Source organism: Panicum hallii, chromosome 1 (assembly GCF_002211085.1).
Source record: "Panicum hallii strain FIL2 chromosome 1, PHallii_v3.1, whole genome shotgun sequence".
Classification (NCBI taxonomy): Eukaryota; Viridiplantae; Streptophyta; class Magnoliopsida; order Poales; family Poaceae; genus Panicum; species Panicum hallii.
In genome coordinates this window covers 6,389,537-6,409,268 of record NC_038042.1, presented here as the reverse complement: position 1 = coordinate 6,409,268, position 19,732 = coordinate 6,389,537, and the positions used below count along the sequence as shown (strand labels likewise).

Genomic DNA, 19,732 nt, shown 5'->3' with positions numbered 1-19,732 from the left:
ACGGGAGAAACAATTTTCTTTAGCATCAATCTTTATTATATAAAAAGTACTTGTAATGACATGTAATAATTGAGCCATGTACACGCACACATGTTTGAAAGAAATTACATTTTATAGCGTACCAAATATGCATAAAAAACATATAAAAAAAACTCAAGCTTTATCATATACAAAATATACAAATCAACGCCCCTACAATTTAATGTGATCTAAGTGGAAGAGGCAAAACCAGCTATTTCATTATTATGGAAAAATTAAAAATAGTATATAAAAGACAAAGTTTAGTTTATATTTAATCCTTCATTGGGACGGGCAAGCTAAGCTCACGCCTCGATGCCCTCCACGCCTCCTTGAATTAGATTGAGATTGCATTGAATTAGATTGAGATTGCATTCATTTTCTTGGCTCCTCCAGCCACCAGACTATCGAACTTCTCTCTCTACTTGTTCTTTTATCCCTTGAATACGCGGGAGAGCTGTGCATCTTTATATTAAGAAAAAAAGCAAATAGTTTTATTACATGACATGCAACGCAACACAGACCTAGCATGTATATACATCAATAAATAAACCTAGAGAACTTCAGCTACTCTGCTTATTCTGTTATTATTCAGAAAACAAACAATCCATATGTGTTGCTGCACTATCGCCTCATCATTCCATAAGATCTGTGCATTCCTTTCCTTCTACAAATTCCAGGTGACCAGAGCGATCAGAGAATCAAGACCTTTTCATTTTCCTGCCAGTAAATGCACCCACAGGTTGATCCACCAATCTTGTAATAACAAACTCACACCATGCGTCTGATGTTCTTGAAGCCCAGTCTAGATAATATTGCCCACCAAATCTGTACAGATAAAGAACACCTGAGCATAATGTGGTCAGAAGATTCGGCTTACTGATTACAAAGTCTGCAGGTCTCTGAAGCTTGTAAGCCATGCCGTATCCACCAGTCCGCAGTCCAATGATGTCTTCTGAAAGTGAGCTAAAGAAACATTTTAACCCAAAAGAGGAGCCCATGTTTTGCAAATGAGGTCAGTCCCATGCAATCTGATTGAACCTTGGTGTCGGGCAAGATAAGCTGACTTTGCCGTGCATTGCCTATTAGCTGTCCACTTTCCATGTGAATGAATCTTCAGTTTCTGGATGCAGCTCAACCAGAGATAGCAGGTCCCACGATCTGATAGGTATAAAAGGTTAGCTATATTAAGTTGTTTACAGGAAAAAAATCCTAGAAAATACTATACTTTGTGAAAGTGATATGAGAGAATATTAAAGATTTTCTTTTTATTATTGGTTAAACTTATATATGTATTACTTTGAGTCAAGTGCAAAGCTCAACCGATGCTGGCAAAAAAAAAGTAAATACACCATAAGTTCAGATGCAATCACTAACAAAGTCTAAAACGAAGCACAATAGAGAGTGAGCAAGCAACCAAAATACATATTGTGCTCCACGTGCATATATGAGCGAGGGCAATGCCTTTAGTAGTCAGTAATCACAAAGAAATGCACCAGCATGACCTATGTGGACCAAGTTGACATATAACTCAATAACTGAGCTGTGATGCTCTTTCGTCATCCAACCGTTCCTATGGCATTAGGTGCAGAAAACTTTTTGCAATGGTACAATAACTTTTTTAGAACAAATGGGTTCTTTATTAACCCAATGGATTACAATTGAGTACATGCAGAGCTCGATGATGCACTGGGCAGCGAACTGTAACCAGAATTGAGTTAAACTAAAAATTATTTGAAGTTTGCAGTTATATCTCACAGCATCACTCATATTCCAAATAAAAATGGGAATATTCTAATTGGGGCTATACTATATCTTTCGTCAAATAGAAACAATCTAGTGGTAAATAATAAGTTTGGCGTGTGAAATAGTTCAGAAGATAATTAAAAGCACCTACAATGGCATTTGTGCATTCATATATTAATCCATGCCTTTCATGCTTGAGCTGAGTTAGAGAAATCTTGTGCATCTTCCATGGAGGAAAGAAGCACCATGGCGTCTGAATTCAAAGCTACTCTCAAGGATCACAACGGCAGCTCAAACCCAAGAAGATTCTTATTACAATTCAACAACATGAACAGAATTATAGGCAAACAAATTTTTTTTTTTTGGAAACAGAGATACTGAATTAATTTTGTAGTTTCTCCAGGTTTGAAGTTGTTGGTACAGAAAATCAATATGATCAAGCCACACCACAACCAATCCAGGTGACAGAATTATGGCAATATGGCATGCTTATACGAAACCAAACCTGGAAGTGAGGAGCCCAAATCTAAGAAATTTGATGCATATCACAATTTACATGCCCCAAGAGAGTGTTAGCATGCCCAAATAAATACCACTATATCACAAAAGCTAATGCCATTATGAACTCGATCATCTTAATCTTAGATTACTACAGTTCTCAAAGCACATACCAAATATCATTGGTACTGCTTTTACAATAGCGCATATTTGAGTTCTTGTACATTTCCTCAAATATGTGGGCTTCAACTTTCTTGCATCAAGATTTTGCAGTAAAAATCCTCAAAGGAAAAAAATCATTAAAAGATGCAAGGATATTAAATGGAAGAAGGGGAAATGATCTTAACGTACGGAAAGATTCATCAGTGCCAGTGACCTATTGATGCATCGAGTCGGGAGCAGTATCGCTTCTCCGACCAATTTAGGACGCCAACATGATTACAGGAGCGCATGACACAAGAAAGAAAAAAAAACAAGAATCAGTCAATAATCAGATCGAATTTATTTATTTCTGCAACTAGAAGATGGTAAAGGAACATTTACGTGGTAAGGGGATATTGGAACCAGAGCTTCATTGGGTTCACTCAGAGTGACAACTCCTCTAACACATTGCTTCAAACACAGAACATCGCTAGGGAACAGAACATCACCTGGCAAAACATACTGACGATGATATGGTTAGAAAACCAGGCTACAGTCAGTATCGTAAATCAAAAAGGAATGACTTCTGTTATTACATTGCGATTGTGATGCAAAACAGATAAATATCAACATACGCATAACAAGAAATACTAATCAGAAAATCTCATAATGGGAGAAACTTGATTTACTATTGATGGAATATTAATGGAATACTGTGAATTCAGAGTACCTGAATTAAATCTTACAATCCCTACACGCATTCTACTAAAACAGCAACGCATATAAACTAACCAATAAAACAAAGGCATACTGCACAGATCGAGCACTGCACCAGAACAAAACAAAAAGGCTTGCCCAGTTAGAGAATATTGGTACCAAGCCACCAATTCAGCTGGAAGGATAGTAGTGACCATAAAAAATGGAACCCCGTGGATGTTAAGAAGATGGTTGTGCAATTGATTTGCTCCCATTGTCCAAGATTTAATGGACTTCAAGCTAGGGTTTGAAATTTGGGGGGGGGGAGCCTGATTAGGAGGGGAGAAAAAAGTAGCTGACGATGAGGTGGTGCACCTGGTTGACCGGCCAGTAGTCATCGAGCAGCACCAGGCTGGCTGGCCGCAGGCTCGATCTTATTGCCTCCACCAATTTGATCCCAGAGAGGGAGAGGCGTCGGAACAAGCAGTGGTGGAAGGGAGTGAATCGGAGGGCTGCGGCGTGGGGCATGCTTGGTGGGCACGGGCGCTCGGCCCTAAGCAGCCGCATCAGATCGGAGGTTGGAGATGGAGCGAGGGCAGGAGGACGGACAACTGCTCAGTGTTGGTGGCTCTGACTGCGGGTGGGATGGATGGAGGCGACGATCGCACTGGAGGCCGGATGGAGCTAGGGTGAACGGGCGGTTCCGTTTGGCACTTCGGCAAGACGGACGAATTAGTCCCGGTCGTAGATGATGCGGACAGCGCGCCTCGGACACGGAAGGGGAGAGGAGCGGGAGGCGGGCTGCGCCAGCCGCCGAGCACAGATAGAGAGAGATGTAGCGGCGGGTGGCCGATGGGGAGGAGCGAGCGACCGACGGGGAGGGGTGGGCGGCGCATCATGGGCAGGGGCGTCGCACGCAGGACCGGATTGGGTGGCTCACGGAAGAGGAAGGTGTTGCGCGAGGGCCGAGGGGACACGAATCGAGGAGGGCGGCGGTCCGTCGCGAGGTGGAGGCCGTCGCGCGGATGAGGGCGGCGCATGGGCGAGGCCCGAGCGAGGGTGAGGGCGGCGTCGAGGTGGGAGGCTCGGGGGTCGGGAAGAGGTAGGATGAGAGGCGCAGATCGCAGGAGTAAACCATCGGACGGTTGAGGTATGGAGTTGGCAGACCGACGAAGGTTTGACGCTGGACCGGTGTCGCACAAAAAATTATCCCCTAATTAATCATTTTAGGAGTATACGTAGACTGATTATATTTTTCTTTTTGACGAGTTATTAGTATTTCAACTGTACTTTATAGGAGGTGTATTTTTTATCTACATTAATATAAGTGAAGCTAGACCTATTTGTCGATATCAGGCTATACCGATAATTTTATACGAATTAGTGAAAAGTTACTATTATACACTACATATATATAGAGCTAACACTGGTTTAGTTTGATAAAGATTTCTCCTCTAGTTGTGATATGAATTTTCTATCCTTTTCTTTACATTTAGATATACGTCCACAATTATACATTCACAACGTACTTATATATCTCTAAATATAATCCTAACATATCTATTACTAATTACTAAAGGATCCATATGTGCATAAATTGTAGGCACTCTAGCGAATGGAATGTTTCTGCCATCGCATAACAAAAATGGTTTGAGCGAGTTATTTTCTTAACCGTCATAACTAACATGTGATCTAAAAGGAGTGGAAGTAGGTTACAAATTTTAGAAGTGACGTTTCTATTATCGCACAACAAAAATAGTTCGAGCAAATTATTTTTTTAACCGCCATCGCTAGCATATAGTCTTAGAAAAAGTGGAAGTAGACTACAAAGTTTTGGAAGTAGGCTAAAAAGATAGGGACCAAAATAAGAGACATCGTCAGGCTAAAAGTTCAAAGTATTTTAATAATTTTAATTTTTTAATAGCTTGTTTCCAATCTTATTAAGATGGCGACTCTATTTTTCCGTTCTTACAAAATTACGAGATTGTAGATCTAACTAAGTAATCGAAAAGTAGAAATTGTGCTTGATTATTAAGCATCCTTCCTACCAGTAACAAAACCCAAACCATCTCTCCGCCTGTAGCCCTCACCGTCGCGCACGTCTCATATAAAGGACCCGGAGCCGCTTGCGCGTTCGACTCGAACCAAACCTCGCCGCCGCCTCCGTCGTCTTCTCATCCCATCTCTCTCCTGTACCCTTCCCCTCTAAACCCGCACCCGCAGCGGCGCTCCTAGGGTTTGCTTGGCCCCCCGAACCCCGCCATCCGATCGCTCCGGTTCCGAGGTAATCCGCCCTTCCCCGCGCCTTCTCCCCGGGCCGGAGCTAGGGTTCCCGCGGCTCCGCGTGTTTGCTCAGATTCCGTTGGTCTCGTTAGCAGGCGGCGGCTTTGAGGAAGCTTGCGGCATGGCGGGGTACCCGGAGGACAACCAGCACGCGCTGAACGGGTACGAGGAGGAGGAGGTCGACGAGGAGGAGGGCCACCCCGGGAGGCGGGGAGGCCGGGACGGGGGCTCCGGGTACGGCGATGCCGGCGCAGAGGACGGGAGGGGAGCCGGCGGCGACTCGTCTGGGTGAGCGATCTGGGCTCTAGGGTTTCGATTGAGTATTGATTTCGAAGGATGCGGGGGCGGGAGAGCTGATATTCTTCTTCACTTTTGCAGGAAGATTTTCGTCGGGGGCGTTGCTTGGGAGACGACTGAAGGTGAATTTCTATGTCATTAACTACTGATTCGGCGTGCGCCAGGGTTAGATTTGTCTAGTTTGGTGTTTGGTAAATTCGAATGCTAAAATAAAAAAATATATAGAAACAAGTAGAGCTGAGCTGCAGGTTCATCATTAAGGGGGAACAGGGCGTTTGTTATTGTGGAAAGTAGTGTTTCTGTTTGCATGCTTTTGTTACACGCCCGGCAGGGTACTTATGTGTTGGCTGTTTACCTTGTTTGCTGCTTGATGTGTTTGGCTATAATAGCTTAATGTTATCCGTGTGTTCTGTTGTATTTTTTGCTTGCCCGTGGCATTATTTGTTATGTTACTTGACTTGCTGCTTGTATGATTGACCATGTTTTATTCAGTTTGTTATTTTTTAACTTCCTCCTAATGGGAATAAGATATATGTATAAAGTACCAGGGTGGCTGGTCATAGAAAATTACATGCATACTTGTCGATGTGCTTGATTTGAACATGGTTCTTTACTATCTTTCTGCATGTTTTCTGCTGTTCGACATATTTTTGGTAGACTGCACTTAGCACTTCTGTTGAGCTTATGCTTATTTTCAGTGTAACACGATGCTGACATTCTGCGCCTGTGTGGATTTGTCTTTGCTTGTACTGCCAATCACATTTTTGTGAATTTATAACCCACTTAGTATTATTTGGATAAAGGTACACCAGCAAGAATTACTTTGCCCTCTTAACAAATTGTTTGTCCTATAAAACTCAGCAGATTGTCAAATTGATATTTCTGCTTTGTTGGTACGTAAGTGCATGATACCCAGATATGCTTCTCAAATTAACTAATGTAAGATCAAAATAATGACAAGGCTAGCGGTACTGAGATAGCTTGAACATGAACATGAGCCCATTCAAATGCTGAAATACATACACCAATTTGGTTTGTGTAAGAAGATACATATATTTTTTCTGCTTAAAAGAAAGCAATTATGGGTGCATGGCATTTGTGAATTAAGTTGCTTTTTGGATTTGTTTCTTGGTCCTTGATTGAGGTATCTAGGTTTGATCTTGTGTGAAATATTTTTACCCTCTTATCTCAATAGTCCGTGCTCTGCTACTTTTCCCAATTCTGTTCTTCTTTTCCCAATTGACAAATCTGTATGGTTTATTTGTTTGTATGTAGAAACGTTCTCCAAGCATTTTGAGAAGTATGGGGCAATAACTGATTCTGTAATTATGAAGGACAAGCATACTAAGATGCCTCGTGGATTTGGATTTGTTACATTTTCTGATCCATCTGTTATAGACAAGGTTTTGGAGGATGAGCACGTTATAGATGGCAGAACGGTAGGACATCTAAATTTAGACCGGCCGTAATGTGGGACCTCAGTTTGCAGTTTACTCTCATATGCAAATTCTGCAATTGGATCGAAGTTTAGCTTGTCTTGACCGCTCAACTTCTTGTTTATGCAGGTTGAGGTCAAGAGGACAGTCCCTAGGGAAGAAATGACCACCAAAGATGGCCCCAAGACAAGAAAGATCTTCATTGGTGGGCTACCACCATCACTAACTGAAGGTAGGTGTTTGCTAAACAATGAAATATTTGATACATTTTGTTGATGATACTGAGAAGGTACAAACTTTCAGATGAGTTGAAGGATCACTTTTCCTCTTATGGTAAGGTGGTCGAACACCAGATAATGCTTGATCATAGCACTGGGCGTTCTAGAGGGTTTGGTTTTGTCACTTTTGAAAGCGAGGATTCTGTTGAAAGTGTCATATCAGAGGGGAGAATGCGTGATCTTGGTGGGAAGCAGGTTAGAGTTTTTTTTGTTGTGTTTATGTTGTAAACTCTGTAGTGGTAGTTGTAGTAGCTGTTGTGGACCTGTAACCAATCTCATAGTTTTTTCTTCAACTATACTTTTATAAGGGGGCCCAAAAGAGGGTAATAGATTCATGTTCATATGCTACAAGTAAAGGATCATTTTTTTTTCTAGAACATGAATTATAGCCACTGATTTTCAACAGTTTGCATTAAAATTTTGAATGGTGCTATATAGCTCTCTAGCCTATCCCAAATTCCCAACTTGCGAATAAAAGGCTTTGTTGTTATTGTGTTCTGTGGTTCCTTTTCGAGGAGCCATTATTTTTTCCTGCTGGTTAATTCTTTGGTATTGCTCTTTGTTTTTCTATGCATTTTGCATTTTTGGTTGTACACACTGGAATTAATGTTTGTACGCTTACTGAAGGTTATTTATTGTACTCCAAGTTGAAGTGATTTGTAGTGATGTTAGTTACTTTTGTACTATTTTGTTTTCAGGTTGAAATAAAGAAGGCTGAACCAAAGAAGCATGGATCTGATCACAGTAGTAATGGTAGATCTAGCCACGGGGGTGGTGGTGGTTACCGTAGTTCTTACCGTAGTGGTGGAGCTGGCAGCGGCAGCGGTGGCAACAGTGGTGGTGGTGCCGGCGGCGGCGGTTATGGGTACGGTGGTGCTTATAGGTCTGGTGCTGCAGCAGGTTATGGATATGACGGTGGTGCAGGAGCAGGATATGGCTACGGCAGAGGGTATGGCTATGGAGGCAATGCTGGCTTTGGGTCTGGTTTTGGTGGTGGGTATGGTGGCTCCATGTACGGAGGCGCTTATGGTGCATATGGTGCCTACGGTGGTGGTGCTTATGGAGGGGGTGCATACGGAGGGGGTGCATATGGAGGTGGTGCCTATGGTGGTGCCCCAGGTGGCTATGGCGCTGGCGGATATGGTGGCTATGGGGGTGCTGGTGGAGCAGGTGGTGCTGCTGGCGGGAGTTCAGGTGCTCGAGGGTCTAGCAGGTATCATCCATATGGAAAATAAGTGATAAGTCAAATCTGGTTTTCTAGGGCCCAGGGTTCCTCATGCCTCCTAGAAGTTCAGTTTTCATGCGATTTCACCTAATCAGCGGCATTGGAACATTGTTTGGGTTGAACTAAGCTGCTACTTGAGCAACTGTGTAACTACAGTCGCTGAGCCAGCCCGCCTGCCTGCTTTTGTTTGCTGCAGAAGCTACACATGAAACCTGTGTTGTATTCTTTAGTTTGGTATGCAGAGAGCTTAGAACCCTGAGAACAAGCGTTTTATGGTAGGAACAGTATTTGGTGCGGTAGAACTATATTCTGTGCTGTAACATTGGTTTTCCAAGCAATTAACTGTTGAAATCTGTGGTGATTATAATTAGGAACTCGTTACAGGATTTGGTTTAATATTCTAATTGACTGTCGACATACATTCTTGACATTGATACAGTGGGATTCCCCTAAATCTGGGATGATGGGATACATGTGGCTACGTACTTGCAGAGAATTAGCATTCTGCTGGAAAGATTGGTTCTGCTTTGTTCTGTGTCGTCTGAAATCTTTTCCCTATGTATGTCTGTGGGCTCATTTTCCGGTTCTGGTTGAATGGTTTGCGTCCGCGTTAGAGGCTTAGAGCCCATCCTCAGGACACGACGACCACGTCCGTGGGCCAGAATTCTAGCCTATTGCTACCACAACAGAGATTACTCTCAACTTTGCATTTCCGCTTGCTCTAAATCCGCATGTCGCGCGATTACACTGTGGATAATTGATGCTGTAGAGGAAATTCCTTATTTGACCCGAAAAGATAACTCAATTCTTCTTTGATCCTAAAAAATTTTCCCTTCCCAATGTGACACCGAGTTCTAATTTTGATTCCTTATTTGATATTTTCATCATTTCTCTGAGCTAAATTCGGCAAAACAACCTCCAAATCACTTTAAAAAATTATGAAACTTTTCTAAGTGACAAAATAAATGAAGATAAACCTATTCTTTTTTAAAAACACACATGTACCTTTGTAATTTTTAAAATAAAATTCACAAAATTAGGGTACTTTTTAAACTTATCTGAATTTTATGGCACCAAAATATTTTAAAAATTATGGAACACAACTATTATTCCTTGCATTTGATGAAATAGTTTATTATTTTATTTTCTAGCATAAGTTACGTAGGGAATTATGAAGAACGGAGTATTTGGAAAATTTTAGAAGAACCTCATAATTCTCTATGTAATTGATGACATGAAAGAATTTTATAAATTACTACATCCCATGTGAGGAATGTTAGTTATTCTCCCTTGATCTTTTGAAAGTAATTTGGTGCCATAAAAATTCATATAAGTTTTAAAGGTAGTTTAATTTGATGAATTTTAGTTTTAAAGTTGTAAAGATATATGTGTGTTTTTAAGCATAATGGGTCCATCTTCATTTGTTCTATGACCAGAAAACGTTTCATGAATTTTGGAGATTATGCAGTGTTAAGTAGGGATAAAAAATTTTACAGGGCCAAGAAAGAAATTTAGTCATCTTCTAGTGTTAAATAAGGAATTTTCCCGATGCTTTATGGGTGCAGAATCGAAAAGCAGAGATTAATGTAGTTGCCATGGACTGCATCCGGTCGCCCGTGTACCCTAGTACAGAAGCATTAGCAGCAAACATAACTATCAATAGTGGAATAGTTAGCTCAAAATGCGAGCACCAATATTAAGTTAGGTCAATTTTCTCGATTTTATTTCTTTCTTTCGCTAAATAGGATGTGTAACAAACTGGTTTTAGGTGGCACTATATTTTTCTCTGGTACTAGTGGACTCAAATATGCTTGTAACTATGTTTTGGGAACTTACGCCTTTTAAAGTCAGACAATCCTATCTATCATATTATCCGTATCCACCTATGATGCAGAAAACCCTATGACAACTAAACGTACCATTTTCATCCTTAAATAACAAGGCCTCATTTCAATCTTTTAATTTTCTATTTGGTAATCAGAACTGCGACAGCTTAGGCGGAAAGCAAATGCTTCCTTCCAAAGAGTTTGGATCAATATATATCTATTCCTGCATTCCAAATTTCATATAAGCAATTTTTTTACAACCTATATAGGCAATATTATTGATGATATAGTAATATATCTTAAGGACATCAGCACTCCTAAGAGCAAGTATAATGAGGATGTAGGCGGGCTAAATGAAGTACCACATCATATTTATGCTGAGTTGGATGAGAGAGAAGGGGGAGAGAAGAAAAGCGGGCTGCAAGTTTACAGTGTGCTCTCAATTTGCTGCAACACGGACTCCAATAAATTTGGTGAGAGAATGAGAAAGGGAAGATGAACCAAGTATTAATGATATAGTTCACATGTATAGCCAACTATTATATATAGGTTGGCTTAAGATGTCATGGCAATGGGATTTAGCCAACAACTGGCTAAATTATTAGCCTTGCTCTCAAATTTGTTCAAGGGTGTGAAGTCTATGTTCATTTTGCAAATATAGTTCTTAGACTTATTAACTGTGGCATTGTGCCATTCAGACCAAACATCAATTACCATCTGCTTATCAATGTGGGGGGCTTTGGGCGTGCCTCTAGCCATGCCTTCCAATTACTACACTCTCTACTCTTCATGAATGAACTGGACCTCTTGCTATGAGAGAGAGAGAGTGAGAGAGAGTGTGGGGCAGCTTAAACACCTAGACGTACAACTAATAATTCGGGGAACCTACTATGAACAAGTCTAGGAACCCACGTACTTTTTAAACCGGATGGAGTAGATATAAAGAAAAAAACTTAGGGAAAGCATAGTACCTCTGGAACTTTTAACTGAGTGTTAGTATAGATTGGCAAGAAAATCGAGATGCTAAAGAAGTTTACTGCGTGCTCCTTCCGTTTCATGTTTTCTGTAATTTAAAATAAATGGAGTATTTTATTTTAAAAAGAAAAAGAAATTTACTACCGAGTCGAGTCTAGTGAACTCGGATGTTCTTATCCACGCGCCGTATTTTACACGGGTACCGCCGCTCCTGACCGCCCGCGTCCGGCCGTCTTCGCGCGCCCCACCGCAGGTCCGCAGCGGCCGTAACCTATGGGCGGGTCGGTTCCCCTCGTCAGCGACTGGCCGCCACGTTCTTGGTCGGTCGGTTCCCCTCGTCGTCTTCCTCCCTCCTCGTCCGTCTCCTCCATGTGCCCCACAGGCGCATTCACTTCCTCCTGCCGCCATTAAACACCTCGCCCGCCGCCCGCTCCCACGCACCCACGTGGCTCCTCCGTTTCGCTCCCACGCCACCGCACCCCGGAGCTCTAAACCCTTCCTGCCGTGCCTCGAGGAGGCTAAAAAAACCCCGCAGCCGCATTCACCCGAGAGCGAGAGAGAGAGAGAGAGAGAGAGAGAGAGATGCTGGAGGCCGCGCGCGGGTGGCTGACGCCCGCAGTGCTGTTCGTGGCCGTGAACCTCGTCATCGCCACCATCGCCGTGGCGTCCAGGCTGATGCCGGCGGCGGCGCCCGGGGACGAGCGGCGGAGACTCCTGCTGCGCGCGCCGTCGCTGGCCGTCGACCGCCTCCGCGCGTCGCTCAGCTTCTCCCGCCTCGGCCTCGCCGCGGACCACGCGCCGCTCTTCGACGACGCCGGAGCGGAGCCGTCGTCCCCCCTGGCGCCACCGGCGACGACGGGGGCCGGGGCGCCGGGGGACGACGGCCGCGAGGCCGAGCGCGAGGCGGCGCGCATCGAGAGGAGCCGGTCGGAGGCCGCCGCGGAGGCGGCGCCAGCTAGCAGTAACCGGCGTCCGCGGGCAAGGAGGATGCGGAGGGCGGCGACCGAGGATCCGGCGCTCGCGGAGGCGAGGGGCGCCGGGCGCGGCGAGGAGCCGGCGGTGGAGGTGGACGCGCGCGCGGACGACTTCATCCGGCAGTTCCGGGAGCAGCTCCGGCTGCAGCGCCTCGACTCCATCCTCCGCTACCGGGACACGCTCCGCCGCACCGGCACCGCCTAGCCAGCAGGCCCGAGCACGGATTACGTTTACTCGTAGGGGGCTAAGTGCGATTATTACCGCATGCGTCGTAGCGTAGAGGCCGAGGTCTCGAGGAGGTGGGTGTAACGGTAAAAAATTTCCAGCATATGCAATGCTTTTTTTATAAAAAAATTATCTGTGTGAGCTTTCATTAGTTAGCTTAATCTTGGCGGTCCCCCATCTTGGCGTCTTTGTATCCTGCTGATTATCCCCCTCGCTCGCCATGCGAGTCGAAACAGTTGCTTTTCGAGCTTGCTCGGAAGACGTCTAAAGAAAGCTCGGTCCGAGGCCACGGCTAAAGAAAGATAAACTGAAGACATGGGACTTGGGTCTCCTAACCTCCTCTCTCTAGTCTGTACACGATGAAAGCGAAGCGCATGTGCACATGCCGATGCCGCATGCCCTTTCCCCCAAGTTCTTTTTTTTTTGGAAAGGTTTCGCTCGAGTTCTAAGAATAACAGCGTCCTCATCAGATGTCTGGCATCCTGTTTCATGTACAGGCCACCAAAGGGTGGGCCCACAGTTCAGCGACTAAAGGAACTCAAACGGGCCTACGGGTCAGGCCCTTTATCGATTCCGAGTGGCCCGCCTAAACAGCTAACCAACCCCGTGCCTGCGCCTTGCTGGGCCAAGAATCGCCGCTGGCTGCAGCCCAGCACTCCCAGTTAGGCCAGCAACGCTTGGCTAACAATTTGGTCCACCCTACCAGCATGCCACTGCGAAGCAGCCACTTCCAGCCGCACGCAGCCGGAGCTTTGCCAAGGAGATCACCACCTCCGATCAAAACACCTTTTTACCAGCAATTTGAGCGAAGGGATTGGTTTCTACCTTGCGGCATGTGTTACGACTTGAATATCTGGTAGCATGTGGGCATAAGTTTGCTCTAATCAGTGGCACCTATGTACGGCCTGTTTGGTTTCGCTTACATGAGAATCGCTTATCTGAGAATCAAAATTTTCAGATAAACCGCTGTCTGGAGAATCTGCTGTCTAAAGAATCTAGAGTGTTTGACAATCCTGATTATTTCTACTGGATTATCTGTTCTGTCTGTGAAATGATCTATATGCCCCTGAGTCCTGTAATAGCTCATTTTGATCGGATTTCTCTACCATTTTCAATTCTAAGTATATTATTAGTATCAGAATTTTTTTATAGTAGAATTATAGTCATAAAACACACAATAATGATAAAATAAACTAATAAATAATAGTCATGATGAACATAGATTAATAAGTAATACAATTTTACAATGATATCAAGACATCATAGAGGCAGCAATAGCATCACGAAAGGTACCCATATCAATATCATCTCCTGGAGCACTAGCATCGATCATGGTAGGTTGGCTGCCACCGATAGCATCATCTTGCACATCGAAGTTGAAATCTGGATCTTTATTGGTATTTTCTCTAACAAAATTGTGAAGAGCCATGCATGTGTGACGCCCTGAAAATTCACTAAATTAAATCACGCGCTAGAGTAATTCGTGTCCGACGTCAAAACCCTAACCCTAACTGGGTCGCTGTCCCATCCTGCACCGCACAGTGGCCGACGATCACGCGCGACCGCTTTTTCCGTGATCAGCGCCGGCGCGATTCCGTTCGTCTCGCGCAGCGCGCGGATGACACACGCGCGTGGCTGACCGACCGCGGTCGCCGCCGCGATCGGCGCCGACGCGACCCCCCCTTCCCTTTCTTTTCTCTCTTGCTCTCTCCTTTTTCCTTTCTTTTTCTCTCTCATTTCTTCTCTCTTCTTTCTTTCCTTTTTCCTTTCTTTCTTTTCTCTCTTTTCTCTTTTCCCTCCTCTCTTCTCCTCCCTCCTCTTCTCCCCTTCCCCTGCTCCCGAGCACCACCAGCCTTTGGCTCCCGGGCCACGCCACCGCACCCCCCCTCTCCCCTCACGCGCGCGCGCCTGCCCTCGGCCAACCGCACCGCGTCGCGCACGCACCCTCACGCCCCGCGCGTGCACCACGCGCCGCGCCGCCCGCCGTGCCGACCGTCGCACGACCGAGCCGCGACGCCGCGCCGTCCGTCGCTGGCCCCGGCCCGGCCACTGCCTCCCCGTGCGCACGCCGCGGTACGCACCGCCCTGCCCCCTGGCCCGCGCCACGCCGCGCCGCATGCGCACGCGCGCGCGCCCAGGCCCGCGACGCCGCGCCGCCCGCCGCTGCCGCGCCCCCCCTCGCCGCTCGCGCCATCGCCTGTGCCCGCACAGCCCTTCCTCCCACGTGCTTGACGATGCCTCGGCGAACCCGCCGCCCGCACGCCGCTTCACGACGGCCGCAAGAGGCCGCACGCCATTAATGGCGCCCCGCCGAGCCCGGAGGCCGGTCACCGCGCGGCCCCACCTCCCCACCGCCTCCCTCCGCCTATAAGTAGCCCGCCTCGCTCACCCTTTCTCCCCACGGCCTCCACCGCCACCGCCCTCTGCCTCCCTAGCCCCGACGACCACCACGCCGAGCCGCCTAGCGCCGCCGCCTCTGCTCCCGTGGGCACACCCCCTCACTCCACCTCGGGCCAAGGTGAGACCGGGGATGGGATCCCCGCGCCTCCCTCTCTCTCACCCCCCTGCCCCGGACCGCCCTTGAACCCTGGCCGCCGGGATTGGGCCGGCGCAGGAGCCCTGCCCCCCCCTCCTCTGTTTCCCGTGGGGGGGAAGGAGGAAGAAGGGGCATTTTGCCCATGGCCCCCCCCTTTTACTGTATTCCCCAAAAAGAACCCCCCTCCCTTAATTACTTCTTTTTGCTTAAGAGACCCTGTTCTTTTTAACATTTCAAACCAAGCCCCTCCATTACGAAAACCTAATTGTACTCGACACCCTTTAGCATGCTCTGAATATTTCCAGGGTTCGCAAATAAGCCCTTATCTCCTTTAGATAATTACGAACAAGTCCCTGGACCCCCGTTTAACCTCTGAAACCAGCTTTAACTCGTCATTTTATGCGCCAAACGATCTCTGATTGACCCGAAACTTTACCACGCTCTTTCTAGTATAGTTCTGGCCATGCCATTAAGAAACCACCCAAAAATACTACCCCTACCTCCGTAACTAAATTATTTCCGATCCGAGCTCAACGATAAAAGCTTTTGGTTCGTTCGCTTGATTGTGTGTTTGTTTAATTGCGTCGTAGGACACGGAGTGAACAAGGAAGGTCCCGACTGTGACCAAGTGAACGAGGACCAGTTCTGCGACCCCGAGCCCGAGGGACAGTGCTTCGATCAGGACCTTCCGCAAGGGTTTGATGATGGCAAGTTCAACTCCACCCTTTGATGCATGTTTCTGTCCTAATTTTTATAAACACAACCCAGTGGCCTGCTTTATAAAATTGCATGGATTTGCTTACTGAAAGCATGGTAGGATAGCCACCCTTGTTTGTGATACCCATACCTTGACCACCTGGTTTTGTAAAGAAAGTGTGTGTGTGTGTGGGAAGGGATAAAAATGTGTTTTGAAAGATGAGTTAGACGGGATGGATGGCAATTCTGTGTGATTTGCCGTTGGTGTGCTCGTACCTATGTGGTTGAGCAAGGAAGGGAGATATCCATCTTGTCACCCCTAAGGACCGAGTTGATGTGTCGTCTCACCTAGCTTCCTGTCGTGCAAACCACTTGACCGTTGTATGGGCAACGGCTTAGCCTAACCCCACTAGTTAGTCTGATAGCCATCAGGAGAGCTGGGAGCAACGGGCGATCAAGGAGACGGGATAAGCTCTGTGTGACTTATGCCCCGGTTAAACCTCGGTGTTAGGTCAAATGACCCCTTGATGGATCCCGTGGTGGCTAGCCAGCTCTAGCTAAGGTGGGTAAGGGCTTTGATGGGATCTGCACCGGCACTAAGGTGTTCATGCTGTGGTACCCCACCTGTGGGTAAAGTTGCACACCTCTGCAGAGTTAAAATCTATTCGAATAGCCGTGCCCACGGTATTGGGCAAGTTACGGTGTGGTCACATAACTAGTGTTGCTTTCTGGGAATGGTTGGACTGGTGTGGGTTGTTTGGGAAGTGTCCGGCACCTGTGCTGTGTGTTACGACGGACGGGGAGTCCGGTAGCAGTTTAATCTTGGATCCTGTGTGGACCAACACCATGTGCTCCTTAATGTTTAACAACTTGTTTTGAAAATGTTTTAAATGAACCTTTGCATAAAGTCGAGTTTTCCGCAAATGAAACCACAACCGTATCCTTGGATTAACCTGTGCATTTATCTCTGTTATTTCCCCTCCGCGGGTGTGATTGGACTTGCTGAGTACGTTTGTACTCACCCCATTCTTACTTTTATAGTGGAAGATCCCGACTACATCCCCGAAGACGTCGAGTAGGGTTCCGTCCTGCACCCAGTCTTGCCTGTGGGTGAGGTCACCGTTGGAACTCCGCATGGCGCAAGACTCTGATGACCCCCTTTTCGTAGTTAGTGTAGTAGTGTGGGTTTTAGTTGTAATCCTCGCGATAGTGGCGCTTCACTGCCCATTACCGTGAAGAGTTGTACGGTGATGAACCATCTGAGGTAATAAAAGTGTTATCAGCCTCCTAGGACTGGTAAAGTAACACTTTTAAGTCTTCCCTGATAGGGGGTGATGCTTCAGGTGGTATCAGAGCCGTAGGCTGGCCGTAGGACGCAACCCTAGAAGCGAGACCCTCTTTCGGACCCTGGGACTTGCTCTGACTTAGCTCTTTTCTTACACAAACACTTACCACTGGTTTTGCCCTGTTCCAGATGGCTGACAATGGATGGGTTAGCGGAATCTACCACGCAGAGCCCGGCCTCCCTAAGTTACTATTACTCAGCCTGGAACGCGTTGGGGTTATGGAACCACCAGAGTATGCCTACCGAGAATACATCTCCGGAGGCACCCTTCGGTGCGATATGATGGTCTTTGTGGAGAGGAGCACCCGCTACCCTGATGTGGACCCTTGGTTCATCTCCACCTCTAGCTTCCGCTTCCCCGACACCTATCGAAAGGCCGCCCGTAAAGCCCTGCGATGGCTGCGTGTGCTCTACAGGCACCACCTTCAGCGGACTCCTATGGGGTTTTTCCCACCCGCTGAGGGGAGAAGACGCACTTGGATTGCCCGGATGAGGGGACTTGGACGAGAAGAAGAAGACCTAGAAGATACGGTCTCCCACCTATCCATCTACCTTACTGGCTTGGATGCACTCTACCGCGAACAGGCAGCGCAACTGAGGCAGCTAATCCGTGGGATTCAAAAGATAACCCAGGAGCTGGAGGAACAACGGACAAGAGCCGCAAGCGCCGAGTATTCCTTGGCCGCCCTCCAAGCCCAGATACAGGAATACGAAAACCACAGTGGAACAGGTGGATGGATAGAGGAAGAGGAAGAAGAACCCGAGGAAACCCATTGGGATAAAGGTACTCAGACCGAAGATGAGATAGATCGATGCCTCCCGATAAAGAAGCGCCCTATCAGGATCGAGGAAGAATCCCCATGATAGGAGTAGCACTCCGAGTTAGAACCCTACCCTAATAACCCTGTATCCATGAAAACTGTACCCCGTTACAATAATAAATGTTATCTACTCCCTTTTGTATCTGTGCTAGACTGTTTACCCTGCCCTTGTTTCAGATGACTGAGGAAGGATGGACCCAGGGCGATTGCCAAGCAGCACCTGCCTTTCCCGGCCTTTTTATCAACACCCTGAAAAGCCTTGGCGTTACAGAACGCCCAAGGTACTACAGCCGAGAGTACGAGCATCATGGTACCCTCCGCTGCAGGGTGATCCTGGTCATCGCCAGGAGCAACCGCTACCCCGACATCCAGCCTTGGCGAGCGACTGCCACAGGGTTTAGACACCGGGACACCTACCCCCTGGCTATCAGGAAAGCACTCCGTTATTTGTGCCGGATTTTTGAAGAACACCTCGCCCCTACACCAGCAAAGTTCTTTCTGCCGGCCATCAGAACCCCAGTTTGGGAAGCACGCATGAGAAACCTGGAACGACGTCGCCACGAAGAAGGCCCCCTGTACCAAGTGGCCACTTACCTAGCCGCCCTGGACCAACTCTTTGATGAGCAAGCCAACCTTCTAAGGGAGCAGACCCATCGAGCCGAGCAAGCGGAGCTCGCAGTGAGATTACAGCAGATCCGAGCCGCCCACGTCGAAGCAAGAGCCGCAGCCGCAGTCAGCAGCGAAGCAGTCGCCCAAGAGAGCCTCAGGCAGGCCCGAGACCGGCGTATGCAAGATTGGACTCAAAGTGGAACACCAGTCCCGGCAATTGGGGAAGACCATATTTTACTCGGGACACCCGTCATAGGGTGGGGATCACTCTTTGGGAGCACACAAGCCCCACCCGAGAACCCTGAAAGTTCTGCTGCCGCCGACGCAGGGGATGCTGCAACACAACCCTTGACTGATGGGAACCCAGAGGACGGCGAGCGAGGACCCCTCACCCTTCCCGCCCCGGAAGAAGGCACGCCGCGCAAGTAGAATAACCGACGCCATCCTAGTGATGCACCCCTGCAGCCCCTTCTGCTTAAGACGTGCCCTTAGACAAGACCCTGGCCGAGTAGCACGAGACCTAGTCGTACCCCTAAGTTGTACCCCCCTTGCAGTAATAAAATGGTTGGTGCTTGTTGCTTGTGATGTTGTGTGCTACTTGAATACCGGCAGAAGGTAGATTCTGCCTTATATACGAGTTGAACAACTTAAACATCACATAATCGTAACCCCAATTTACCCAATCAACAGGTGACCCCCCGGAACGTCGCGAGGGCCTCCCGTGGCCGGAACCCCGTAGCCGCTAGTGCCGGAGCACAGCCCGTTGAACAAGATCTTCCCCAAGGAGAACAGGAAGTAAGCTAGAACCGAGGAGGAAGTCAAGAAGGAGAGCAACTACCACCACCCCCACCCCTCGGAGACTTGGCGCAGATAATCCACAACCAGACCCTCATACTGGAGACGCTGGCCAATGCCCTCATTAACCGGCAGCCGCGAGGGTAGAATATGAATGACAAGCTGACGGCCTTTCTAAGGACCAAGCCGCCCACCTTTGCCGGATCCTGCAACCCTTTGGATGCAGACGACTGGTTACGAGTAATCCAGAGGAAGCTCGAACCATTCGAATGCCAGGACCGGGACAAAGTCCTTCTGGCGGCCCACCAACT

General features: G+C 47.3%; 3 protein-coding genes across 13 annotated transcripts; 2 read left to right on the top strand and 1 right to left on the bottom strand.

Moving 5' to 3' along the window:
- Positions 1 to 443: 443 nt before the first annotated feature.
- On the bottom strand, positions 444 to 4,202 carry LOC112892166. Of its 10 annotated transcripts, none has more exons than XR_003228683.1 (5): positions 3,475 to 4,202; positions 2,614 to 2,925; positions 1,060 to 1,179; positions 899 to 984; positions 444 to 738 (listed from the first exon to the last, which is right to left on the bottom strand). XR_003228683.1 is itself a non-coding variant. In XM_025959275.1 (3 exons), the coding sequence occupies exons 1-3, from the start codon at positions 2,443 to 2,445 to the stop codon at positions 720 to 722; spliced, it is 384 nt and encodes a 127-aa protein (XP_025815060.1). In that variant the 5' UTR covers positions 2,446 to 2,603; the 3' UTR covers positions 444 to 719. The 10 variants fall into 10 exon arrangements, 1 of the variants encoding a protein (XP_025815060.1); XR_003228682.1 differs by having other exon boundaries at positions 899 to 973; XR_003228679.1 differs by having other exon boundaries at positions 899 to 1,179.
- A 1,020-nt stretch (positions 4,203 to 5,222) lies between these two features.
- LOC112892129 (heterogeneous nuclear ribonucleoprotein A2 homolog 1-like) lies at positions 5,223 to 9,089 on the top strand. Of its 2 annotated transcripts, none has more exons than XM_025959218.1 (7): positions 5,223 to 5,383; positions 5,478 to 5,670; positions 5,761 to 5,801; positions 6,955 to 7,118; positions 7,245 to 7,347; positions 7,419 to 7,588; positions 8,092 to 9,089. In XM_025959218.1, the coding sequence occupies exons 2-7, from the start codon at positions 5,504 to 5,506 to the stop codon at positions 8,626 to 8,628; spliced, it is 1,182 nt and encodes a 393-aa protein (XP_025815003.1). In that variant the 5' UTR covers positions 5,223 to 5,383; positions 5,478 to 5,503; the 3' UTR covers positions 8,629 to 9,089. The 2 variants fall into 2 exon arrangements, with proteins under 2 accessions (XP_025815003.1, XP_025815012.1); XM_025959227.1 differs by having other exon boundaries at positions 5,232 to 5,383; positions 5,475 to 5,670.
- Positions 9,090 to 11,687: 2,598 nt separating this feature from the next.
- On the top strand, positions 11,688 to 12,770 carry LOC112872859. Its single transcript, XM_025935896.1, has one exon. It carries the CDS (start codon positions 12,002 to 12,004, stop codon positions 12,596 to 12,598), a length of 597 nt encoding a protein of 198 aa, XP_025791681.1. The 5' UTR covers positions 11,688 to 12,001; the 3' UTR covers positions 12,599 to 12,770.
- Positions 12,771 to 19,732: the final 6,962 nt, after the last annotated feature.